Here is a 27545-nt window from a genome sequence, read left to right as displayed (position 1 = left end):
GTTTAGGAGATGCATGGGGACAGCCCAGTCGCACCGGGCCCCTGGACAGTGTCGCCAAAGAGCTGGGATCGCACTTGCTGCAGGTAGAACCACCGCGCCGGGGGGGAGGAGTGCTGCCGCCACCAGTCGCCCTGGCAGTTTCCCGGGCGGGGGCTCCCTTCTGACCCTGCGGCACAAATCCACAGACCACCCCCAAGCTGAAGAAGTCCCAGGGGCGGGTGGCTCCCACCCGGGAGGGTCAAAACCCAAGCGTGGATGCTTAGCCTGTCCGGTACAGCCTCAGCCCCAGCCCCAGCCTGCATCCCTGTCCCTCCCAGCGCCCCAGGAGTTTCTAGCTCACCCAGACCTAGGCGGAAAGGCGCCCCTGAACGTGGTTAAATCATTTCAACCTTACTTCGGTTTGTCCCAGACACCGGGCCAGGCTCTGGAGCCAGAGAAGCACCGTTCAGGAAGCATTGAGCCACAATGTGGCAGCGTTTAGCAAATGTGAGTGTGTGTGTGTGTGTGTGTGTGTGTGTGTGTGTGTGTGTGTGCACGCGCGCGCAGGAATGCGCAAATGAAAGGACAGCATCAATAATGAAGCAGCAACAGTTGGCACTAATGCAGAGTTTATTACAGACCATGTTTCTTTTCAAAAGATTACTTTAGCATCTGGTATCACCACCCATCTTGGTCGCTTGGTTTGGGGTCAGGCGTTTTGCGCTTCCAGTCCCCGGCCTTTTGGTCCCAGACTGCTACGCTGCCAGGACCTCAGCTTTCTATCCCTGCAGTACAGAAGCGCTGATAGGCACCCCGGCGGTGAATTTGGGATGGGTAACCTGGGCACCAGCGTCCACTTCCAAGTCAGTATCTGGCGCTAGCAGAGGACAGCAATGTCCTTTACAGAGCCTCATCAATGGCCTGATTCATTCACCACCACCACCACCACCACCCCGCCCCCCATAGAAGAATGCTTACCCAGACCTATTTTGCATTTCCTCTATTTTGTGTTTCCATTAAAAGCAGAGTGGGGGAGGGTAGGATGTTGGCTGCAGGGCGTTGTGACTTAGATCTGCAAGTTGGCCACTGAGCTCTGCATTTTGAAAAACCAGATCTTTTCAAAACTTTTGCCCCAAATGCCTGGGAATTATTTGTTTTTGAAAATACATGTGCGAGGGAGAAGGGAATGAGGGAATATTTGAAACCCGGAACTTTCACAACTAGAGAGAACTGCGGTGGCATAGCAGCCGGCCAGGTAACGCTCTCTGGGAGCCTGGCCCACACACCCTCGGCTCGCCAGCTGCCCCCCCTTCCAGCTTTGCTCTGGATGTTTTCCGTGTTTCATAGTGTCCACATTATAAGTGACACTAATATCAGGGACAACTAAGTGCTTGCAGGGGAACTTCAGAGAAAGTCTGGTGGGCAAAGTCAACACTTCCAGAGGTCTTACATTTAATTAATTCCTGAGTGGTGTGTGGATGGCTGCCTTTGCAGTTATTATACATGTAAGTGAATTAGGTAATTGAAGCTAGGAAAGCACACTCCATGTTTTCCATTAAGAATATTATTTTTTAAGCTACTGCTGGCAACGTTTAGAATTTAATTATGATAATTTCTTCACTTTTATTTGTTTTCCTAGATGTTGCAAGAGATCTGTTTTGTTAAATGTATCTCTAATGGTTTTAGAGTTTAGCAACTATGCAAAATACACCAAAGTGTCTGTAACTTTAGAAATTGCTTTATAGTTTATATTTCTGAAATATCCCAGATTCTGTTAGGAAAATGTGTTGTAGCTGAGTTAGAAACCTGAAAGTAAGACATAATCAAGTTGCTGGTCTCAACCCAGCACAGGGAAAGGTAGTGATAATTTAGTTAGCAAAGAATTTTTGCAGCAAACGGTATTTGAGACAGCAGAATGTAAGGATATCTTTCAAGTTTCATTTCTGCTACATTCTTTATAGCCCACCTCCAAGGGGGGGTAGAAAACCCAAAGGTAATCTGGTTTCAATTACATGCTGTAAAAATAGAATTTGTGGCCAGAAATTGATTTGGAATTTTTTTTTTTTATGGGAGTTGCACTGCGGATTGTATGGGTCTTTCACAAACTTTATTGCTTTTCTTTGGTTCTGGATCTAAAATATGAATGAGTAAATAAAGTACAGTTTCCTTTTTCAAAAATTTATTCTTTGACACAGAAAAATAATCATTACCTTTTTATTTGTCTTAATTATCTCTTATAGTTTTATCTTATTTTTAGAGGGCTTAGGTACAAATCAGAATTTCATTTGAGTAGTTTTAATTTGTTTGGAAGATACTTTTTCTCCTTGAATTTGGCAAAAGTTATTCAATCTCTTACAAAGTTGAAATAGTTAATTCTGTAGACTTTGTCTGGTAAAATAATCGGGTATTTTGTTTTATTTTCTGGGGAGCGGCAGTGGTCGGAATTTATTATTCAAATGGTACTTATGGGTAACTAGAATATTGTAGCAAATAAAGAGTATGTCCTAGTGGTATAAATGACTGCCAATTATGACTTAAATGGTCTATATAGTAGTGGATGTTCCCCTAAGTACCATAGAACTCCAGATTTGTGCTAAGTGCTAAAATAACTCCTAACAATAAAGCTAGTAGATTTAAACTGAGCATGATAGGAATTCTCAAATGTTTCACATGATTTTTGTGATGTGGATGTAAGGTTGTTTTTAAAGTGCTTTAAAAGCATTTCAGAGCCTGGCTTGGGAAATAAACCTTTAGTGTTGTCACCTGTGGTCCTCATGGCCTTGGCTTCTTTTTTGAATTTAACAAATATGCGTTGATTTTTTCCCCCAGTTCTGGGCTCATGGATGCTGGCGAACACTTCACCACTGATCTTTATGCCTTCCTCCCACTTCACCTCCAGCCCAGTGACAGCAAAATTTCTAGATTTAATGCTGGTGTAGAACTAACATCTCTTACCCTGATACTTTTTTTTTTTTCAGACTTTGGATGGATTTGTTTTTGTGGTAGCATCTGATAGCAAAATCATGTATATATCCGAGACGGCTTCTGTACATTTAGGTTTGACCCAGGTAGGTATGGCCTAATTTTATGTACAATCAAAATATTCGATTAAATGGTAGCAGATTGTGACAGCTTTGCCTAGCCTGAAAATGAGTCTGCATTTGTGTATGAACATTATTCATAACTGCAAAATACCCCCACCCCCACCCAGTGCTGGGGATTGAACAAGCTCTACCACTGAGCTCTACCCCCAACCCCAAATTTCTCTTAATAGGATGCCCATGCAGTTCTTCTTCTTCTTCTTCTTCTTCTTCTTCTTCTTCTTCTTCTTCTTCTTCTTCTTCTTCTTCTTCTTCTTCTTCTTCTTCTTCTTCTTCTTCTTCTTTTTCTTCTTCTTCTCCTCCTCCTTCTCCTTCTCCTTCTCCTTCTCCTTCTCCTTCTCCTTCTCCTTCTCCTTCACATTTTTACCTTTTTCCTTTCTTTTTCCTTTGGGGCTTGTGACCACTATGTCTTCACTGTGGCCAGCCCAGTTCTGAGTCTGTCCTATCTATGCCCTGCCCTGTCTGCTCACCTAGTGATGTTAGATGGCACAGAAAAGAGCTTCCCCAGGGGACCTCCAGTCAGTCCACACATGCTGGGCTTCACATGGTGTTGTGCGTTGCTGTGAGGTGAGAGGAAGCTGCTGTAGAACATGGATTTTATGCGGCATGTGCTTTGGGGAGACAGAAAGGGAAGGGGTAGATTTATGAGTGTTCACATGGAATTCAAGGTCATTTTTCCTGAGTTTTTCCAGTTCAGTGGTTGTTTCAGTAAAGCATTTTATATGCTTGTGATAGAAACTCATAAAATTCAGTTTACTACTGTTTTGCACTGCAAGGTCCTGGTTTCCTTAGAACATTTAAATATTACCCATTTTTCTGGAAAAGTGAAACTATCTTCTGAAAAGGGGATTCCTCCCTTAGTAGGAAGAGATGACCTCAGCTTGTGGACCCCCAGCCAGATGAGGGTTTGGTGGAGGGTCCAGCTGCTGTCTGGGCCTGTGGATGGCCCGGACAGGGAGAAGCAGACTGGGTTTCCCTTTCACATCTCTGATTTAACAAGTGTGGAACAGAGAGATAAAAGTCACATTTTTTTATACATGCCAGGACTAAAAGTTCCTTTATGTTGTGAGCTCTCAGTGTGACTTTTCATCACAAGTGGGGACATACTTCAATGAATGACAGAGACAGAACAAGGGCTCCCGAAAGGCGTGTGAGTGACCTGTTCTGTCCATCCTCCTCCCACAGTTAAGCCCAAATGGAACATGCCTATTAATGTTTCTTGAGTTTTTCTCATTGAAAAACAAAATTACCAAATTTGGGAACCTGAGTTTTGTGTATTCCTTTTCTTTTTCTGCCAGTACATTAAAAAAAAATGTCATTATCTTACAGCCATCTCTTCCAATGTATGCACATCCTTCTCCACATCCAAATGGGATTATGTGTTTCCTATGCAAAGTCTGTTAAAGGAAATTGCATATTAAAATTGTTTAGAAGGTTGTTTCTTACTCTCTCTTCTCTTATGGGACCTGCTATCCCAAATAGTTTATCAAAGCTTGATTCTTTTTTTTAATGTTTATTTTTTAGTTATAGGTGGCACAATATTTTTACTTTATTTTTAAGTGGTGCTGAGGATTGAACCCAGTGCCTCACATATACTAGGCAAACACACAACCCCAACCTCCAAAGCTTGACTCTTGCATCTATGTGAACCGAGGGATAAATATGTGTACAGACTGAGAAATGTTTTGAGAAGATTAGATTTAGTATTTCTATGGGATTGGAGATTGTAGCAGCTTAGTGGTAGAGAATGTACTTAGCTGAATAAGTCCTGCCCACCCCTCATTCCCAATCCTCCACAAATAAATGGAAAGGAAAGAAAAAAGAAATTTATTACTTTACATTTTTTAGAATTAATCAGAATTATTTATTTGCACCTAGACTCGTATCTACTTCTGACCTAATCTGTGGATTATTTACCTTTTAAAATTATAATTTACTTTTGATAGTCTTACAATATTGTCACAAATAAGATAAAACATTTCATATACTTTTAAGATGATTTGTCAAAACATTTTTGATCAGGGGCTCACACTGGCATTAAAGTGTTTTTGTAGCTGCAGACGGAGGCTAACACAACCTCATCGAGGAATCAGAAAAAATCCAGTTGCCCTGCATGATCAACTTGACTTATTTTTTTTTTTACAATTGTCTTCTCTACAGGGAACAAAGAAGCTAAAGGAATCTACAACTTTCTTAGAAAATGGTAGTACTGGCCCTTCCTCCCTTTTAAAACAAGGATACAAAGTTGTATTTCTGCATATGATCACAGAAATCAATTTGACCACTATTTTTTCAGTATTAAATTTATATCTGAGATCCCTAGCAGTCAAAACAAAATGGGAAATAAATTCAACTATCCAGGAATTTAATGTCCTGGGGTTATATTTTAAATAATATGGTAATGCCTGCTCTGTCTCTCTTTCAGATCATGCTGGGAAACAGATCAGAATAACTATTTTGTGTGATTTGTGAAGTATAGGGAGCTATACAAAAGCCAGAAAGCCTCATTTTCATTAAACACAGTTTGCACCTAGAGTCCTTTGGTGGGCATCTCTTAGGGTTGCTCGGTCACTTGGAATATGTGGGCACATCTTTAGGTACTGAGCACAACTTAAGCAATCTGTCACTCAGGCAGCTCAGCCTACCAGCCTACCTTGCACCCCACACAGATTCTTTCTATGTGGGAAAAAGATTCTGTTGATTATGAACACAATAATTAAGAATGACCAACACATTGGAAAGGTAATGACTAAGCCTTCTGTCAAGATTAACTCCACATGAGGAAATGAAAGCAAGATAAAAGTATGATGTTTCCTTTTCATCATATGCAAAAATACAACTTTGTATCGTTGTTTTAAAAGGGAAGAAAGTCCATGTATGACCATTTTCTAAGCAAGTTGTAGAGATTCCTTTAGTTTCTTTGTTGCCTATGAAAGGACAATTGTAAAAAAGATAAGTCAAGTTGATCATGTAGGGCAACTGATTTTTTTCTGATTTCTCGATGGAGTTGTGTTAGCCTCCGTCTGAAGCTACAAAAACACTTTAATGCCAGTGTGAGCCCCTGGTCAGGGGCTGGGGAGTGTTCCACAGTAAACTGTTTAAATAAGCAACAACAAACTTTTCTCTTAGATCTGCCTTCTGTTCATGATTAACTCCACAGAAGGAAATCTAGGTAGAATTGCAATGTGTATTTTTTTTTCTGTAAAATAAAGTAAAATAAAGTATTGAATAGGATGTCAAATATCCAACTACTCTTTTAAAAAATGTTTTGCACCCTTTAGATTATTTTCATTATTAGCAAAGAATTGGACAAATATAACAAACCAAAAACCTTAATAAAATAGGCTTACGGACTGGGGATAGAACTCAGTAGTAGAGTTCTTGCCTAACGTGTGCCAGGCCCTGGGTTCAATCCCCAGCATGCACACAAAAATATTAGTAAAATTTTACCCAGTAGACATAGTAATGCTTTAAAAGGTTTTATGGTGAATAGCAACTATAGTAACAGCTTATATTTACATGGTGCTTATCTGTGTTCCTAGAACTTTCAATTTCTCTCAGTGACATTATCTCATTAAGTGAGGTTCATGTTAAGTCAAGGTTACACTCCTTGGTAGAGGGTCACAGGAACATACCTTCCCCCATCAGTTCTGCCATAATCGTGTGAAAATTCACAGCAGAAGGGAATTGCTCTGTTTTGTCCTGCTTTTGATCTGTACTATCTAAATACCTGAATTATACATTTGAGGATGTAGAAATGATTCTTTATATTCTTCAAACCCAAAGCCTTTTTTTTCCTTTTAAATGCTGGAGATGGAACCAGAGTCTCTTCCATACTAGGCAAGTGCTCTATCACTAAGCTATACCCCCAGACCATGCTTATTTTATTTTGAGGCAAGTCTTCCTTAGTTGCTCAGTCTGCCCTCGAACTTACCTCATTCTCCCTAGTAGCTGGGATTGTAGGCATGTGCTGCTGCACCAGGCTTAAAAAGGATTCATTAAACTTTTTTTTAATTCCAGTATTGGAATTTTAAAAAGCTACGTCTTATGACAGTGTATTTTTTTTAATCTTAAGCTAGTAAACAAGAGGTCATTGTTGTTAAACTGTGGTATTAAAAACAGCAGAGATAAGCAGAAAGTACAGTTAGTTTGTCCACCTAGTCCAGAGGCCGAACATTAGAAAAAGTTGCATCCAACCTGGGGATTCTGTCAGGTTTGCAGCACAAAAACATACAGACATATTTTAATATGTTGGAAAAAGTAGTGCCGGGAAGCACTCTTATCCATAACATTCACTGAACATTTACCAACGGATTTGATTCCTTTTTTGTTCTTATTATTGTAATTATTTTACTTATATTTAAGTAAAAACAATCCCTGTATAGCTGCTATATATAGTTTTAAATATCCTTGTGGTTCAGATTTCCTTACCAAAGTTCCATGTTATATAACATTGAGGTTACTGGTATACATTTTCATATAAAATAACTGTTTATGAGACACATAAAGAAAAATGTAATATTTGAGATTGATACCAGAAACACAATCATACAAACAGCAACTGTGTAGGTTAGAGGCACAAGACCAAATTCTTTCACTTTTGAAATAAAGAGAAAGGACAATGTTTTATGTTTGTTGACATAACTTGAACCCTGAAACCCAAACCATCTTATTTTTAAATGCTAAATTTACCATACTCAGTAAAACACCCAAAACAGAGTAATGTGCATTTCCCCAGTGCCGAGTGACTCTGCCCTTCCCCATAGAATATACCCTTTTAGTGTTGTATTTATCATAGGCAGTTTTCTTGGCAGGAGGAAAAGGTATTCAGCAAAACATAAAAAAGCTCTTAGTAGAAAAGTCATTCATTTTGTAGTTAGCAGGGTTCTACAAATAATAAGGGATCACATCGAAGTTGTGTTTTAATAAGTCTGATGTACGAGTCCAGGGAGTTTTATGGCAACAACTTTCTCTCCTTCTCTAGACAGACAGACAGACAGACAAACAGACACACACACACACACACACACACACACACACACACACACACATTTTTTTTTTCCTGCAAGGTAGTCACATTTCTTCCGGCATTGAAAAGCATGAATAGATAAATAAATACAGGAAACACATGTCAACCATAATTTTGAGTTAAGGTCAGCACTGTTTTATCATTCCAGAATTTGTTCTGTAAAAACATTTCCTTTATTTGACAGCTGTTTTACTTCCTAGACAGTCTTAGTGTTTTCCTGTCTGTTTTATAATGGACCCAAGAACTCAGAAAATCAAGCCCTCCTTCCCTGCCTCTTGACCCTCCTGGTTCTCCAATCTCTGATGAGAACAGGAACTTTGGAAATAGATAAAAAGATTTGGGGATTAAAACACAAATCCCACCCCTAATCAGTAGAGATACAAGTTTTCCTGCAAGTCCCTGAAGGTGTTTCTCAAAAGAGACGTTAGTAAAGTCTATTTATTTTTTTAAAATTTTTTAAATTTTTGTTGTAAATGGTTAGAATATCTTTATGTATTTACTTCTATGTGGTGCTGAGGATTGATCCCAAGGCCTCACACTTGCTAGGCATGTGCTCTGCTACTGAGCTACAACCCAGCCCTGCAAAGTACTATTTTTACTCTCAAAAAGAATTTCAGGCAAACCAGAATGATAATTTTTTTTTCCTTAAAACATGGATAAGGGTATCCATTACAGGCCAATACTAAAACATTATTATTATTATTATTATTTTAAAATAAGCTGGACCTCAATGGCACAGTGCTTGTCGAGCATGCTTGAGGTCCTGGGTTCAGCCTCCAGCCCCCAGAATAAATATAAATAAACACATATATAATAAGCCATTGAAATAATGATTTTAAAAATCCAGCTCCTTTAGTGTTTAGCTCGAAACTCCCCATTTTGATAGCACTCTGTAATGTGCCCCATAGCTCTGTCTCATGTGGCTGGCTTAAATGTTGCTGGTTTATTTAAAACTTTTTAAGGGGTAACAGGAATGACTTGAAAGAAGAAGGTTCATTACTCTCTCTCTCTCTCTCTCTCTCTCTCTCTCTCTCTCTCTCTCTCTCTCTCTCTCTCCCAACAAAATGACGTAAACGTTTTTCACATGGGCCAATCTCCATTGAGGTCGATCGCAGAAGCCCAGATTCGGGAGGTGGCTGTGAGGAGGTGACAGGGGGATGTCTGTAACAGGATTCTCTCTGTGCTCTGCTTGCCTCATATTTGAAGGAGATGCTCCAGGAACAATGCCGAGAGTGGAGCCATGCAAGCCTTCTGAGGGGATGAAATTACTTAGCAGACCAGAAACAATCTCTTCTGAATAAAGAAGGCAGTTTGCCACATCTTGACAGATTAGGAGAACTGGCTGGGATGAGTGGGATACATTACTTCACCTCTCCAGGGCCCTTTGGTTCCAAGTGAAGAGCTGAGGGCCCTGGAGGCTCCCGGGAGAACTTCTCACTGAGCCACTTGGCTGGCCTTATGCTGCTGTGGGACCTGGCACATGGCACCTGCAGGGCTACCCCTTCGTAGATGACCCTCTGACTGACAGCAGGTAGTCTCCAAATGTGCCCTGGCCAGACACAGGATGGCCACAGCCTCCTTGTGCTCCCTAGGGTCACACCTCCCTTGGGCAGGGCTGTGAAGACTCTTCTGACCCACTCAAGGTCCTTTGCCTCCCAAGGGCACTATTTCAGCGGGGCTTTGGGGTTCCCACTGGCTGCATTGAAATTACCGTCATTTTTCCTGATGCTCCTCCAAACAATACTGGGATACACTGACAACTGTCCTTATCTGTCACTCCCAATCTACTAATAGGAGTCTTGAAAACAAGACTGCGCCCCAGTGCTCAGAAGGCTGCCCTGGAGGCTCTTTCTGAAACTTTCTGTGCCTTTGCCCATCTGTGAACGGGTGCAGGTCTCCAGGACTCAATAGCATATCCTTGAGTGGCATCCGTGCTTAGGAGAACATTCTAAAGGTGCTCGCAGTCAGGAACTGGACCCCCAGTGCCCTCTGTGCAAATATCCCAGTAGCGGGGTTTTTCTGGAACCACCCATTCCTGCAGAGCCAGGTCCAGGCCGACACAGACATGGCTAGAGGGCTGCCATGGGGCCCCCCTGTGGGGCGTATCTGGAAGGAGGCGTTACCCTGGTGTTGAGGTAGCAACCCCAGGAAATAACCACCATGTCATGTGGCTGGCTGGAGTGGCCCCAATCCCTCCTGCAGGTCACACAGAGACACAGCCGCACCCTTGGGCCAGAGCTGTAGAATTTGCACAGGAAGGCCAGAGACACATTTCTGGCAATGTGAGAGAGGCCTGGCAGTGCCTGAGGCATACGGTTCAGAGCTGCTGAAGAAAGGGGCTTTGTCAGAGTAGAGCCTCCCGTGGTCCCTTGGTCAGCTCTGAGAGGTGGAGTGGACGCGGCTCTGGGAGGGAGCACAGTAGGGCCGTAGTGGCTATCTCAGGCAGGCAGCATGTGAGTGGGGGTGCAGGACACAGCCCAGAGAGTTGGAGTCCATTTTGAGCTGTCTCTGAAGGACGCTGCCCAGGCCCCTCCAGGGCGTTCCTTTGTGCTCGGGCCTCCTGGTATCTGAGCTCAGGCCTGGCCCTCTGGCTTCTCAGGCATGAAAGGCAGTTCAGAGCTGGGCTGTGGGGAAGCAAAGGTTCCACGTTTGACACAGGTGTGGGTCATGGGCAGACTCCAGTCCTGACCCCAGCAGGGTGTGAGCATGTGACACACCCTGCACTTTCCCCTGGTGCCAACCCTAGAGAGATGGTGACATTTCTGTTCCTCCCACCCCTGCAGGTGGAGCTCACGGGCAACAGTATTTATAAGTACATCCATCCATCTGACCACGACGAGATGACGGCTGTCCTCCCCGCTCACCCGCCTCTTCACCATCACCTGCTCCAAGGTAGTTCCTTCAGGTGAAAGTAAACAAGGCCACGTTCTTAACTATGACCCAGGGCTTGGCTTCCCACACCTGCCAAGGTCTAGGGGTTACCAGGGCCACACTTGGCCCCATCAAGTGGGAGGTGCATTTTGGCCTCTGTCTTTTAAACCAGATTATTTAAACCAGCCCCCATTACTGCCAAAGACTATTCAGAGCTGCCGGGGACGAAGGTACTCGTGATTTAGAATTGCAGGTTGCAGCCTCACAGGTTTAGACCTGGGCTGCAGCTTCTGAGGATACAGCCCAGGGGGCTGTGAAACTGCCTGGGGGAAACTACACCTGAAATTCCCCTGGGTGACAGCAGTTCCTTTGCTATGACCACAGACTGTAAACCATCCTGAGAGCAGGAGGACAGTGGCTTTGCTATTTTCATGTTACCTTGTAGCCATGGTGGACATTTCAACATATCATTTAAGCTCGTGGCTACTTCAAAATTCTGGAAGTCATGAGACCCACCACTGAACCTTGTTTTTTAATGTAGTGATAAAATAGCACACTTACATCTATGTTCAGGGTATGCCACTATGTGTTTAAATACTGGGATAACTACTTTCCTACATAGTTGGTTTGTTTTGTAACTATATGCATTTTATTTTATGCATTTAAAAGTGTTACTCTGAGCAGGGGTCTGGGGTTTTTTTGCCATAGCACAAATCAGTTAAGATGCCCTGGGCATCACAAAATTAGAACAAATGCTGGGAAGATACAGAAGTTTTCCAGGACCCCGGCCTTTTAACTTCGTGGACAGCTCAGAGAGGCCAGCAGGCTAATGGGTCTCACTTATGCCTTAGACTATAGTACCCAATGGGGCCCCAATTCCCCAGTGGAACAAAATGCAAATAAAAGACTTCAAAGTGGTGAGGACATTTAGCCATGGAGGAGAAATATGGCTTTCATTCTTATTGCTCCCTTCTGGGGAAGATTACCCTCAGGCTCGGAGGAGGGACCACAGAAGCGCATGCTCAGTTGTCCAGCAACAGTTGATCTCGCTGTTCCTTTCCAAGGAGAGAGTCTGGTGTGCCACCTTCTCAGACAAGACAGGGCCCGACTATAACTACAGCCTGTGATAGTCGTTGGGATGGGATGGCGTCTAAATCAACATGAAAAAATGATGCCGAGAGTCATTCCCAACAACAATGACTAATCTTTCCACTCTGGTGTGTTTTCAAAGCTGGACACAGACAGCAGGAGTCCTAGAGAATTCCTCAGAACACCATGTTGTTGCTTAAAACACTGCACAGGGTGCCCCCTGCTTGGCAGTGGCCTTCTGCTACTGCCCTGGGTTTCATGTTCCCCTTCCTGTGTTGTAGCCTCTGGAAAAGTGGTGAAGGAATGAAAGTAAGTGAAGCTGGGGGGACAGTGAGGCCCGTCTACTCCTGTTTCTGTGGGGTTCGAGGCTGAGGTGGAGAGCAGTCCTAGAGGAGAGGCAACAAGCTGGGGGCCTAGGGTCCCGTGCTGACTCCCTGCAGCGCCAGCCCAGTGGTGCAGGGAAGGCTCCTGAGCACACAGTGCTCTTCTCACTCACAGATTTTCTGCCTGGATGGAACCCCATTGTTTTATGGTGAAATGTGTGAGAAGTGCACCCTCCCCCCAGATGAGTAAGACCAGGTGGTACTTTTGAGACGTGAGCTTCCACACCTCAGTGACATCTGTCTGGTTCAGACAGGAGGACTGTGGGTAAAGCACATAGCCTGTCCAGCTGGGGGAACCAAGGAGGCCTCTGAGTCGATTCCCAAACTTCCATGAGGCAGTGCCCTCAGGGACAGTAGAGGAGGACCTTGCACCACTCCAGCCTTTTTTTTTTTTTTTTTTTGGTACTGGAGATTGAACTCAGGGGCACTCGACCACTGAGCCACATCTCAGCCCTATTTTGTATTTTATTTAGAGACAGGGTCTCACTGAGTTGCTTAATGTATCACAGTTGCTGAGGCTGGCTTTGAACTCACAATTCTCCTGCCTCAGCCTCCAAAACTGCTGGGATTACAGGTATGCACCTCCATGCCCGCCCAATCCTTTTTTAATGATAAATTTATCACCAGGCAGAATGGTGCATGCCTGTAATCTCAGCCTCTCAGGAGGATGAGGCAGGAGGATCACAAGTTTAAGGGCAGCCTCAGCAACTTAGTGAAACCCTGTTTCAAAATGGAAAAGGGTTGGGAATGTAGCACAGTGCTAGAGACTTGCCTAGCATGTGTGAGGGCCTTGTATTTATTTACAAAATAAATAAATAGATAAACTTATTAACCTCCAACAAATGTCTACTTAGAGTGGAGTGACAGCCCCTCAACTCAGAGGTGTGGCCTTTCTCTATTGCTGTCTCTGAGGGCTGGTGTCCTTTAAAGCCGAGGAGGACTCCTGTATGTTTGCAAGAGTGAGAACTCTTTATGCACAGAGCCTTTCAAAGAAAGGAAAGGAAGGTCTGGCTTAGCTAAGCTGTGAGGGGTTCCCTGGGGAGGTGGAGACAAGGGTTGCTCCTTCCAGGGCCAGAAATGAGGGCCAAAGCTTTGCTCTGGCCATGGTGGTTCTCGGCACCCAGCCCCCACAGTGCAGGAGGTATGAGTGGCTGGCCCCCTCTGCCAGGGAAAGAGCCTACGCTGTGACTGACACTTAGCATCTGCTACCTGAGGGGAGTCAGACTATTCTGGGCCTTCACGGTATCTCAGACACCCACCCCAAGACTGTCAGGAAGTTCTCCCGATGCCAAGCCACTCTGTGGCCTCTAGGAGGTGATGGTGGCCGGTGGAGCTCTGCCAGGCCCAGCCCTTGACTCCAGGCTGGCCTCCAGGCTGTGGCTGAGATTTGAGCTGCTCTCTTTTGGGGCCTGTGGAAGCCACACCAGGACAGGGCCAGTCTCTTTCCTCCTCACCCAGACCTTAGCAAGGTCTCAGAGTCAGGGTCGGGGCACAGAGGAACAGGCCTCTGACTGTGGCCCTGGGAATTTCATGATGTTGTGTGGGGGGAGATGGGAAGCAGGTGGGACCATGGTCCATGGAACCTCGCTCCTGCTTTCAGAGTACGAGATAGAGATAGAGAGGTCCTTCTTCCTCCGAATGAAGTGCGTCCTGGCAAAAAGAAATGCAGGCCTGAAGTGCAGTGGATACAAGGTATGAAGGGCCCTGGGGGGGCGGAGAGCTGGTCGTGCTCTGCACTGGGTACTTAGTATTCCGCCTCACACTCAAGGATGTCTGCAGAAGGGAAGCCTCGGGAACCGAACATATCATCCCCACCAGGGCAGACGTCTCCAGTGACTGGCTCATGGCTGCTTCTGAGGCCCACGTAAGGGCTGGTGCTTTAGAGGGATAGTCCAACCTGGCTGGCTTTCATCACATGAGACCAGAAGTGACTTTGGCTCAGGTTAGACTTTTGCCCTGGTGCCCACAAGTTCCACTTTGCATGCTGGACAGTCCCACAGTAGCAGCTGCCCCTGTTGAGGATCCACATTTGTTGAGGATTCCTGGGCAAGGTCCCAGGCCATAGTGAGTACTTAGAGCACAGAGATGTCACTCTTACCCTGGAATGTTCCATCATCCAGGGCTGGTGATCATGAGCTTAACAGTGATAACATTCTTAGGTGCCAAGTAGAGCTTTCCTCTGAGGTACCACGTCTGGTGAATACAGTCAGCCCAGCCCTTGCACGGGAGGGTGGCTGTCCTCGTTGTTACTCAAGGAAGGGAGCAGAGAGGGAGAGGGATGGTGAGCCTTGTGGAACCGGGACCTCCATGTCCAGCCCCTCCTCCTTGGCCTCATCCGTCTTCCAGACAGGTCACTTGTTCTGGCTAATTCTAGCGTCTAGGAGCAGGTGACCTGCAGAGCCTGCTGGCAATGTTGTTCCACAATGTCAGAGGTAGCTGACGTGGGTTAAGGAAGTCTGCTGTGCGCCAGGAGCCTGTTACCCTCCGTCCTCTCTCTGAGCTCCCCACTGCCTCCAGGATCCTCTCTGCTGTCCTCCCTGAGAGGCCACAGCTATCAGTCACTCTGCAGTTGGAGACAGCTAGGAAGCTTTTCTAGAAACATTTGTTCCTTTGAAGAGGAGGGAGAAGGGTGGGGAGAAGAGGAGGCATCTGTGTCTTTGTCCTCTCTTTCTGGAACACCCCTCCCACCCCAGGGTCTTCCTTCCCTTCAGCTCCTCCCAGTGCCTTCCTCATTCCAGGCTGACCCTTCCCCTTGACCCTCCTCGGCCACCCCACTCTGAGCTCTTCCCTTGGACCTCGACCCCCTCATTTGTTCTGTTTTATTTTATTTTTGCCATACTAGGGATGGAGCCCAGCACCTGCCACCGAGAGGCAAGAGCTCTACCACTGAGCTGCTCCCCCAACCCCTGCTCCCTTGGTTTATAATTGTACCAGCCTCTAAGCCGCATTGGGCCAGGATGGGCAGCCACCAGCCCGGCCTCTCCTGGAGACATTCTTCAGGAGACTTGGCTCTTGACTTGTTTCTGCTTCTTATTGACGGTCCAGATGTGTAATCTGCAGCAGAACATCACCTGTCTATCTTGTCCTCACTTCCCTGCTCAGTAAAATGAAAGAATAGAATACAAGGATTTGGAGATGCTGAGAGCAGAGAGGTCGCCTTCCCTGGGGGAACACTTGACCAGAGCTCAGCCAGTGCCCTGCCTGTGTCTGGGCTGGGGGAAGGGAGCGTGAGTGAGGCAGAGGCACATCAATTCTTGTCTCTGGAGGCTGTGCTAGAGAGGCCTCAGGTCTCTCCCAGGGCAGGCTGCTGGCCTCAAAGTCTTTGTACTTTTTATTATTTTTTTAACTAAAATTTATTTTTGCAAGTAATAACTGTATTTTTGTGGGGGATAATGAGATGTTTTTGCTCATGTATGGTCTTGAGGCTTTGGCTTGTGGGGCCTCTTCCATTTTATTATCTGCAAAATGAGATACCTGTCCATGCACTGGCTACCACAAGACTAGAGAAGGATGAAATTAGATGAGAGATGAATAACAGAAAACTCAGAGCCTCAGCTGCAAACCCAGAGCCTCAGTTGCCTGCAAGGCCACCTTGTTTTTCATCCCATAGATTCCTGGACTGTGCAGGCAGGAATGAGCTGTCAGATACTTCTTTTAACTTGGCATATGTGATTGAGATTTCTAGGAGAGAGGATATATCCATTTTGGTTCCTGTGTGTCCTGAAGCTAGAATTTACTGATTATATTCCCCCCATTTTTTTTTGTTGAAACAGGGTTTTTTTTTATGTTGTTCAGGCTGACTTTGAACCAGAAGTTCAAGAAATCCTCCTGCCTCAGCTGTCTGAGTAGTTGTGATTACAGGTGTGCACTACTGTGCCTGGCTACTACTTGTTATTCTTACTTTTTTACTTTTAAAAGACACAGCTAGGTAGGGGCAGGAGGTAGAGACAGAAATGACTTGAGCTTACCATGATTGTATCTCAGAACCATCCAAGACAGAGGAGCAGCAAGAGGTGGTGTTAGAGAGTCACCATTATTCTCACAGAAACTGCAAGCCAAGGGCAACTAGGACTCTTTGGGGGAGCTGATGACACCTTTGAGGGTGGCCCAAGGGTGACAAATGCTCTTTTCCTGCCCTGCAGAAGGAGCCCTATGGGGAGGAGGCCAGGCCAGCTGCCTCCTGCAGTGGGCCATGCAGTGATAGGAGACTTCTTTCCCAACTTAGGAATCACTTCTGAAAGCAGGCTGGAAATTGGCTGTCCAAGGTCATTACCGAGGGAACTAGGGAGAATCCAACTACTTTCTCCCTCGTTTTGCCTCCTAATATTTCTCAGACAATTAAAAACAAACAAACAAACAAAAACCGCCCTGAGATCCAGTGAATTCTCTAGAAGAGGAAAGAAGGGGTGTCCCAGAGGGAAGATGTGGAGTCTTTTCAAGTTGTTCAGCCCACACCACTGTGAAATGCAGAGGGTCTTCCAGCAAAGGGTGCAGGTGGTTAGCTGCAAGAAGGCTGCTTCCTGTTCCTCAGATACAGCCTGTGGGGTACCAGTGAGGGCCTGTGAACCTCCCTGTAAGAGCTGCACCCCTGGAGAAACTAGAGAAAAAGAGTGAAGATCTCAAAGGCTGGGTGCAGTGGTGCACACCTCTAATCCCAGTGGCTCTGAAGGCAGAGGCAAGAGGATCGTGAGTTCAAAACCAGCCTCAGCAATTTAGTGAGGTGCTAAGCAACTCCATGAGACCTTGTCTCTAAATAAAACACAAAAAATTGGGCTGGGGATGTGGCTCAGTGGTCAAGTGCCCTTGAGTTCAATCCCCAGTACCCCTCCCCCCTGGAAGAAAAACGAACTCAAAGGAGACTTCCTGTCCCCACCTAAGCCCTGCAATACTTCCTGCTAAGTATCAGGAAGCTTCTAGTAAAGCCTAAGGCTTTTCTAAACTCCTTCATGGAGGAGGGTTTCAGGGGCCAAAGAGCACTGGAGAATCCCTCATGGTCACTGTGGTCTTGCTTTGGTTGCAGTTCCTATGGTTTTTGAAAGGCCTCTGGGCCAGGGCATAGTGGCTTGGGCTGGCCCAGTACTGGGGGGACAGCAGTGGTCAGGCTGGGTGGAGGCGTCAGCTTCTGGTCCAAACCCCAGGAGCCACAGCAAGGGCTTGGCCAGAGGCCCAGTGGCTCCAAGTCACAGGAGCAAGGGTGGTAGGCTTCAGGGGGCCCTCTGGCATGGTACCCAGGATGGTCCCAGGCAAAACTGAACTCAGCATAACCTGACATTAGGTACCTAGGGGTTTGTGGCACTTCATTTTGAAACTGTAGCTGGAGCTTTTGCTAAGGATGGGTGAACCCTGCAATGTTTGGGGTTTGGCAGATCCTTGTGACAAGTCTTCAGACACTAGAGGTTTGGAAAAAACCAAGAGGGCATCTTGCCAAGCCCTTCTCCTTCCCTTTAATTTTTAAAGCCAGTATGTACTTTGATGAGAAACTCAATACATGTGTTTCTGATTCATTTACACGTTCAGGGCCCTTGTTCTATAATTTGACGTCGAGAAGGCTGTGGAGATGTCTGTTTTTCTTTTTGGGGGAAGCCAGACATCTCAATTTCCTGCCATAGAGTTTGACTCCGATGGGGCTTGAAGTTCTAGGTGGCCCTTAGACAAGTCCCTTGAACCCTGAATGACCGGACTGGAGGCAGTAAAGTCTCTGCCTCAAGCCCCATTCCTTTCCCACCTTGTAGGAACACCATGGGGATGTGCACAAAAAATTGGGAGCCCCTCCTGGGAACCCAGAGGCTTCTAGAGATTTACCACCCAAACCCCAGCAGAGCTCAGCAGAAGGGGAAGCGGGCTCGAGAATGGTCTTGAGGTCATTGACCAGTTTAATTTGCAGCTCATATTTTACATATTTCATATCCTGGCTAGTAGGTCCCTAGCCCAGGCCCTCCCGGGTGCCCTGGCCTTCCTGGGTGCTCCCTCCTCACTGCTGCCCCCAGGACTGATTCTCACCATAGTCTCACAGCCTTTGAAATCTCTTCCTGTCCTCCTCTTTCATCTGTCTCTGCATATCTGTCACCGCAACACTGGCTTAGGGCCACCCCTCTAAAGGCACAGCTCCCAGCTTGGGGGCTGCAGCTGGGGAACCCAACCATTGCCACACACAGTTTCACTTACAGACAGAGCCACCCCAGGCCGTCAGTGCAGAGGTGGTCTTGGATGCTGACAGCTACTGTTCTTCAAAGAGCTGGAATTGGAAATTAATCTGCCCAGGGCTTGACAGAATAAAGAGGGGTGGAGTCCCACAGGCACTGGATAAGGCTCCCATTTCTATGGAGAGCTTCGGGTCTGCCCTCTAGTCACAATATCCTCAGATGTTCCACTGCTCCTGGGTGGTCTGAGATAATCTTCTAGTGATATGAGGCTTAAACATCTGCAATTTTCCATAATTCCCATTAGTAGGAATCACTCAACTGCAGGGTCCCAGAGATCAACTGTGTCCATTAGGAGTGTCCAGCATGGAGTGGAGATTTAAGCAACCCAAGTGCCCGTCCACAAAATGCAAAACGTGATCTCTGCATGAAACAGAGGATTGCTCTCATCATAGCCTCTTCCTCCCCATGTCGGTATCAAAGTTCACTCCTATGTGCCCTCAGATAAGCTCACCCCTGAAAAAGCCCGCAGTCCTAAGCCATCCCAAACACACTTTGAGCCAGGGGTTTCAGAACATTCCTGCTCATAAATAGTGCTACATCCTGCACTGGGCGAGACTTCAAAGATTTGCTTCTTGTAAAAAAGATCACTCTCAGTTTCCAAAATCAGCATTTCAGCCCTGAGCCTTTTAGCATGAGTAGTACCACCTGGGCCTGGGAGGCAGCTGGCCGGGGAGGGGGCATCCCTTGCCTGGCACAGTGTCCAGAGGAGCCTGAAGCCTCAGAGGGGCTTCCTCACAGGTGCCAGTTCTTGAGCATCCTCTCCAGAACCTGCTCATGAAGCTGGCAGGTGCAGGGTGTTGGGGAATTGCCTGGATTCCAGATTGTGGACTTGGAATCCAGTTTCTCTATGAAGTCTGCATACCAGCTATGAATAATGGCAATAACCAGAGAAGAATTGACCCTTGAGCACTTAACTGTGGTCAGGGACTGGTTTAAGGGATTAAGCAGATTACTAACCCAGTGAGGAGGAGTCTCGTGTGCATGCTTCTCGTTCTACTGTTGAGGATGCTGAGGTCCAGTGAGGTAGAGCCACTTGCCTATGGTCACTCATCAGGGAGGTGGCAGATCTAGGAGTCAAACCTAAACAGAGTCCAGTTGCTGAACCCCGACCCTGCTGGCGATGCTCATGTTCCATGATAGAAATCAGCTTGGAGTGAGTGAACAGAACAGTGTTTGATCAGCCAATGGAGGTGATTTGGGGATATCTGCATGTTTCAGAGGGGATGCTCCTGTTACCGAAGTATCACTATCAAAGTGACACTCCGAGAGTCCAAATGCAGCAAAGAATAATTTGGATGGAGTGGAACACCTCCTCCTCCTGCTGCTGTTTAGTGGGTACATTCAGATGGTCAGAGGAGCTCAGTCTCCTGCAGACTTTGCTGGGTTAACTAAGAGATGTTAGAGGACAAGTGCTGGTATCTTGTCAGAGGTGGGCGGCAGGTCCCCGGGCAGCTAAGTCTGCAGCCACATTGTGCAGTGTAGAACATGGCATCACTCGGGTGTGGCTGCTGATTTCTCCTCCCCGAGTCACCACAGGCAGAGGCTGTGGCAATCAGGACTTTCAGCTGGACAGACTCCTTGCTCCCGTGTGCACATGAAGACTCTGAGTTGTGAACCATCCTTCCTCCCTTCTTTCCTTCATTTGTACCTTCCTTCCTTTCTTTCTTTCTTTCTTCCAAATCACAATCTCATAAGCATCCCTGTTACTCCTGAGACCAAGGTGGGTAGGGAAGCAACAGCTTAGCATCTGGATGGAGTCCGTAGGAGAGCCTCACCCCTGAGGAGCTGGAAGTGGTTCTGCCAAGGGGGCAGCCATCCCACGGGCTCCTGGGGAGGAGCGTGCTGGGAGCTTCTGCTGCAGCATTGAGCTGCACGGGAGAGAGTTGCTCAGAGTGTGGCTGGATGCTGCCCATGAAGCCTCCGAGCCTGGGGAGAGAGAACCAGTGGCGTTGAAAATCCTCACTTTTTAAATTTTTATTTTATTTTTGGTGCTGGAGATGGAACCCCTTTCCCTGAGAGAAGATAAGAGGATTTGTGCTTTGAAAAATCATGAAGGTCCCAGTGACACTAGTCATGTGACCCTGGCCAGGGCCAGAATGGGCAAATCAAAGAAAACCAGAAAAGGCCATTGTGGCCATGATGGTGACCGTTCCAGGGCTCTTACGGTGGCTGGGGCTGAATAGGATAGAAAATATTTTGGAATATTATGCATACCTTGAGTATAACTCATTGTACTCAGAATTCTATATTTGTGGTTCTACATAATGCAGTTACTCTGGTCATCTGTTCAAATACAAAGATAAGAAAGTTATGTCCAAATACATAGTTCATTTCTGTAACCTCTGGCTATAATCGTTTAGACTTCAGTGTTTTCACGATTTTTTTCTTATTGGTGTTATTGAGGTTGAATTTTCATAAAAGTGCCCATCAAAAAATAAGTTAAGTATTGACATTTACAATCTTGTTGTAAAATTACCACAATTACTTTGTTTTAAACATTTTAATAACTGATGCAATTAATTTAATCTGTTAATCAACCACTTAAATGCCTTCCAAGTCCCTGGCAGCAAACTCTCTCTAACTCTATGATTTTCTAATTTTGGATATTTAATATAAGTGTAATTATCTCTTACCCATACAATCAATTACTGATTTCTACATGTATGGGTTAAGAAAGAATGTGCTAATGTGCCCCTTTGGATGAGATCCTAGGGAGAGACCTTTGTGGTAACCACATGGAGCTATGCACTTGAAGGGACTAACAGTCCATTTTGGGTTCAATGTGCCTTGGTCTCTGTCTAGATGGACATGTGCTTGGTCAAGTAGCATCTATGGTGTCATATTGCAGAGGTGCTAATATGTAGTATGGACACAGAAGTATGGGTATGAGTGCTCTTTGGAAATGTAGTCTTCAGGGCATGAGGCCCAGAGAAAGCCCAGCATCTGGAAGCGCAGGCTGTACCTATACCTGTAGTTGAGCACTGTACAGTGAGCTGGCAAGGATGGAGAGAGCAAACCTGTCACCTAGGGGGCTTTTTCATGTCTCCTTATCCTGAAGAGCAAAGTATGAATGGGTTTTGGCAGAAAACCCTTATATGTATGGTCAATATTATGATGTGCTAAGGTATCACCAAGCATGAATGGGCATGTAAGAACAGAAAAGAATGGAGTCAGACTCCCTACATCACTTCATATACACATGCACACTCACACACACACACACACACATACCCTCAAAATATATCACAGAACTCAACGCAAATCTAAAACTAAAAACTTTTAGGAAAAAAAAAAACAGGAATACATCATTTTGGCCTTACATTTATTTGTGGTTGCTAATATAAGGCACCAGATAAGCAATAATGAAAGTAATAAGTAAATTGAACTTTATTGAAAATAAAAGCTTCTGAACATCAAAGAATGCACTAAGAAATTGAATTGAATGAAAGAAAATATTTGTAAGTCATAGATTATAACTCAGAAATGACTGTTCCCAAATATAGAAAGAACTGTTAAAACTAAACACAAAGAAAATCCAATAAAAAGTATCCAAAGACTTGAATATGCACTTCTCTAAAGATCATTATGTTTGCAAAACAGTAATCATTTTATCATTTATCATTAAGGAATTGCAAATCAAAGTCATAACAAGAGACCACTTTATGGCTAGAAGGCTACAATCAAAGATATGGACAATAGCATATGTTCTCAGGACACACTGTGACCTGGGGGAAAAATGTAAAGAATGTGCCTACTTTCTAGCACAGTCTGGCAATTCCTTCCATGTTAGGCACAGACTTACTAAATGACCCAGCAATCCCACTCTAGATATACACCCAAGAGAAACAAAGGTATATGAGTGTTCACAGCAGCATTATTCAAATAGCCAAAAAGTACAAGTGACTCAGTCAACTAACAAAATAGATTAATAAATATAGCATTTCCATCTAATGGAATGCTGTTCTACAATAGAAAGGAATAGAGTACTGATGACATGCTATTACATGAATAAACCTTGAAAATAATAGCCAATGCAAAGAAGCCAGTCATAAAAAAGACAGGGTCTCACTTAAGGCCCTGATTTTATCCTTGATGAAGGAAGAGCCACTAGGTACTTTGTCCCATGTGCAGACAGCCACAAACCTCTCTTGGCACAGTTAGAGACAGGTTTGCTGAAAAGTTCCAAGGTGAAGCCAGGTTTCACAGCATGCTTTGCATGTTGCCTCCCCCAAGTTCCCTGGTGTCACAATTCCTTTCAACACCTATTCTTCTAGTATATCCTCCAGACAGAAGGCAGCATCTTCCAGAATATTTCTTGTCATGCCATGTCATTGTCCTGCCCAGACTTCTCCATTCCTGCCATTCTCTGGACCTCACCAGAGAGCCACTTTCAAGGTTGCTCAGGGCAGAGCTCAATGCTCTAAGGCAGCAGTCCCTACATCCTCTAGGAGGTGCTCTTCTTAGAGTCATGGGCTAATGAAAGAGAGGGGACTCAGGGAAAAGTGCATCATGTAATTTATATCACAGAATTTTCCTATGGGCACATAAAATATATACATATTTTGAATAGAGGTTTATATGTCCCAAATGAAGGTGTCATTTCTTATTTTCAGGAATCTGTCACTTTAAAAACTCTAATAGAAGGCCAAATTTGTCGTATTTATGACCTTCATTCAATTGTATATTGAAAAAAGAGTATGTTTTCCTCTGACCCAATATTAATATCACTAATGGCATAATGACTTCTTCAACCAAAATTTCAGGCAAGGATTTATGAACAGCCTGCCATCACCAACCAAATCCTCCCAAATGAATCCTCAAATGAACACCTTACCAGGCTGGATATCCCAGGATATGGCACCATCTAAAATATGTATTGAAGTTGAGTCACCTGCCATCCTCACTGAGAACCCACCTGTCTGTTCTGTTAGACTCACAGCTCCCTCACTGGAACCCCTCAGTTGTTTGTTTTCCATTTTAAACACTGTATTGTGGTTAAAATAGACATGACATAAAATTTTACATTTTAACCATTTTTAAAAATATATTTTTTAGTTGTAGATATTCATATAACTTTGTTTTTCTATGTGTAGTGCTGAGGATTGAACCCAGGACCTTGCATGTTCTAGGTGAGTGCTCTATCAGTGAGTCACAACTTCAGCCCTCAAAATTTTTTAAATGAAATTCTTTTACTCTCAGGTCCATAGCATATTTGAGGAATATTGCTATCCCTGAACATATGAATTTAATTCATTTCAGCAAAATTCTACCATACCCATTTCCTCTATTGTAGAAGAGTAGATGCTGGCCAAGTGCTAGGAAATATTTCAGGCCTTTGGTAAAACCACTATAGAATCAAGGAATCCTTGTAATGAATAAAATATTTGAAAATAATCCAGGCCTAATAGTTATTGGTTATCTATTTTTGGCTTGTATTTATTTTATAATGTAGATATTCTCATTATCTTTTTAGATTATTGTTAGTGGTTATTAAAACATAATCATGGGCTGGGGTTGTGGCTCAGTGGCAGAGCTCCTGCATTTCATATGTTAGGCACTGGGTTTGATTCTATATCCTACATATAAATAAATGAATAAAGCAAAGGTCAATCAACAACTAAAAATAGTTATAAATAAAACACTTAATCATATACCTATTAGTTTTATTCACTTGTGCTATATTTATCCACATTAGTCATGTAAGAAAAGACTATTTCTTTAATTATGACAGCATAAATATCAGGAGGAGGATTCCTCTTTAGTTGTGGGAATTTTGATTTTTACAATAACAGCCCAATTATTTAGGTAAAGTACATGTAAACATGTACTGTATATATTACTTTGTTTTTTGATTTAATACTTCCTTATTTTTCTATAAATTGCCAATTTTTAACATTGTTTTATTTTATTTTACTGTCATTTTTTAGAGCTCTTAACAATGTTGGAACCTGATTCAGTAAATGGTGTCATATTTAAAAGGGCCTTTCAGATTTTTATTCTGAAGCTATAACTTTTTATAGGACTGTATCATGATATTTAGGCGTTTCAGTACTGTTTTCAACCAGAAATTACATTATTTTCAGTTTCTTGGTGTAAAACATGAACTATACTAGCAACTATTCTCCCATAGTAGTTAGGGCAGAAGTAGTTTTTGATTAATATCAGTGGGGAATAGTCAGCCCATTTTATAGAAACTTTAGATGTAGACTGCCATCCACTTATTTAGAGCAAGTAATGTTTTATGCTGGAAAGTAAAAATTATTTATAGGATTGATTTAACAACCAATGTTACTCTTGAGGGAAAACAGATTAGATTTATTGAACTTGTAGAGTTTCTTTTTCAAGGCCCAACTTTTTCCTCATTTAAATTAATTGTGGGCTCAAGTATCATTGAAAGTCTTCACTGGTCATCAATTGTGATAAAGCTACTGTTTATATTTAAGAAGAAAGTTATATTACTGTATTTATTTTAGACTTAAATATATAATCTTCACAAAAAAACTGAAGAACATATTTATACTTAAAAAAAGCTTTAACCACTAATTCTTAATTAGGGTATTTTTAATAAATGTTCTTTCTTGGTCTCAATCAGGGAAGAATTGTTCAAAGTGTCACCTCTGGACTGGTGCAGTTTTGCAAATTGTTACTTATTTGCAATGATATAGAAATTGAACATAAGAACTTCAAACATTTTACAGTAGTTTAGCAGAGTCATTTTATGCTTACTGAATCTAACAATAACAAAATTTGGAGTTATGTCTTTGTTTATTTATTTCAGTGTCCTAATAATGTATTTGCATTTTACAAAACTCTCCCTGAAAACAAAACAAAGACTAGAACTCTCCCCGTATCAGCAGAATGTGTATGAAATAAAGAAGATGTAAGAAAAATACAGGGACAGAGTGAACTTAAATTATGGTTTTCAACTCCTACAAGTTTTCTGAGAATTGGATTTTTTTTCTGTATTCAAAATCTCCTATTTCCATGACATGTTTAATTGTGTTTCCTGGCTTACTCTTAATATGCTCTAGTCATAACTTTTTTTAATAGAAAAAGTAGCAGATTTTTATTATCATTATCAATGCCAAACAAGACTTTAAATTAATTAAAATATTTCATTAAGCATAAAGTTACTTTCACATTTGCTACAATCACAGTAAATAGGTTTCTTTGTATAAAGGAACAGTCTTTGGAATTTAAAATATCCCCAACTGAAAGATTACATATTTAAAACTCTGTCTGTTGCTCATATAATAGTGGATTACTCAAATTAAATGTTATACTCTCTTGAATAAGATAAAATGGAAATAATTCACTCATAAGATTTATAAACCATCTTTATTTATAAAATACTATCCTAAGAATTATAATCTCATCAAGATTCAATTGGAGCAAAATTATAATCACTTAAATAAAAGCACTTATGTAAACTAAAAATGAGAACTATATTACTTTTGAAGGCAGATACAAAATATTGTCAGGTTTCTTGTTCTACTGCTGAATGTTCAGTAGCAGACTCTTTTGAAGGTGGAATCCAACCTGAAGGGAACTAACTTCTACTTTCAGAATGCAGGGGAGAGAGGAAATCCAGCTTTTGGGGAGAGATAATGAGGAAAACATCATGGTCCCATTAAGAATGGGGGGGTGGGCCTGGTTGGAAAATGTTCTTGAGATGCTCCATACATGTTTTCTGGAGGAGGTGGAAGAAAAAAGGGTCCTCTTCTCATGAACTTACTACTTGGATCCATTGGAAACAATAGATGTCTGATATGAAGGAAAGGTAAGAAAGCAAAGCCAGAGCCAGTTGCTTGGTTTTCAGCATTGAGAGATGAATCAGTTTCATTGGAATCATCAATATCAACTTGGTATCATTTCTACTGGTTTTCATTTCTGAAGGCCCATCCAATTAATCCAAGGGTAACATATTGGAACTTCTGACTTCTGCTTATCCAGATGGTCTACTACCATAATTAAAATAGTATTTATCTTGTCTTTGTAGAGGAAGATGTGGCTGGTGGCTGGATCATTATCCTATGGGCCTGTTCCTATGGAGGTGCCAGGGGCCCAGCACCAGAAGGTGCTCTCTGAAGATCACTTCACCAATCACAGCTTGATTCTATTTTTGAACTGCTAAGATGGTCTAGAGGATTCTCTGGGCCCCTTGGACTTTTTCTCCTCCCACTGGCACCAAAGGTGAGAGTATGAGTGGACTCTTATTTTCCGAATATGAAGGTCTTATTTCACATGAAGTTTGACTCAATGATGAGGAACTATTTGGGTAATTCTGTCTGCCAAAGACTGAATTTGAAACATCAAGCACAGAAGGTATTTTTCCACAAGTTTAAATTTAAAATCCATTTCATTTTATTTTTGTCTATTGAGTGCATTTTGTTTCCTTAAATTATTGAGGTATCTTTCAGCATTCTGAGCTGCCAACACATTGTCATGTACTTTTTTCTCATAGTAAATAAAGTGTGCCTGATAAGAACAAATGGTTCTCTCAAAATCTTGAAGATCTTTGGCTTGCTTTCTATAGGTCTCCAGTGGTTTAGTTATATGGCTGATCTTTTCCTCCACTTTGGAAAGTTTCTTCTCTTGCTCTACCTGGTAATTTTCCTCTCTTATTAATTTTTTTGGAGTTTCATTACATTTTCTTGATATAGTTCCATCATGACTTTAAGTTTATGCTAAAGATTCTGATTCTCACTTTCAAACTCTGTATTTTCTGCTTGCAAGTGTGCTTTATGTATACACATGGATGTATAACCAATGTGATCCTGCAATCTGTACACGTGGAAAAATGACAATTCATATCTATTTGAATCAAATGTATGATATGTCAAGATCATTGTAATGTCTTGTACAACTAATAAAAAATAAATAAAATTTA

General features: G+C 43.2%; 1 protein-coding gene across 1 annotated transcript; it reads left to right on the top strand.

Moving 5' to 3' along the window:
- Positions 1 to 6: 6 nt before the first annotated feature.
- Positions 7 to 27545, top strand: LOC144374419 (single-minded homolog 2-like). Its single transcript, XM_078037261.1, has 4 exons — positions 7 to 83; positions 2958 to 3047; positions 10893 to 11001; positions 26655 to 27545. Exons 2-4 carry the CDS (start codon positions 3003 to 3005, stop codon positions 26741 to 26743), a joined length of 243 nt encoding a protein of 80 aa, XP_077893387.1. The 5' UTR covers positions 7 to 83; positions 2958 to 3002; the 3' UTR covers positions 26744 to 27545.

Source organism: Ictidomys tridecemlineatus, unplaced genomic scaffold, assembly GCF_052094955.1.
Source record: "Ictidomys tridecemlineatus isolate mIctTri1 unplaced genomic scaffold, mIctTri1.hap1 Scaffold_69, whole genome shotgun sequence".
NCBI lineage: Eukaryota > Metazoa > Chordata > Mammalia > Rodentia > Sciuridae > Ictidomys > Ictidomys tridecemlineatus.
This window is presented reverse-complemented; position numbering and strand designations above follow the sequence as displayed.

Bases quoted from the DNA above. Each gene is read 5' to 3' on its own strand.
- LOC144374419 (XM_078037261.1), top strand. From the start codon at position 3,003: ATGTATATATCCGAGACGGCTTCTGTACATTTAGGTTTGACCCAG. The intron at 3,048-10,892 runs GTAGGTATGGCC...CCACCCCTGCAG, and splicing joins TACATTTAGGTTTGACCCAG to GTGGAGCTCACGGGCAACAG. The intron at 11,002-26,654 runs GTAGTTCCTTCA...TTGTCTTTGTAG, and splicing joins TCACCATCACCTGCTCCAAG to AGGAAGATGTGGCTGGTGGC.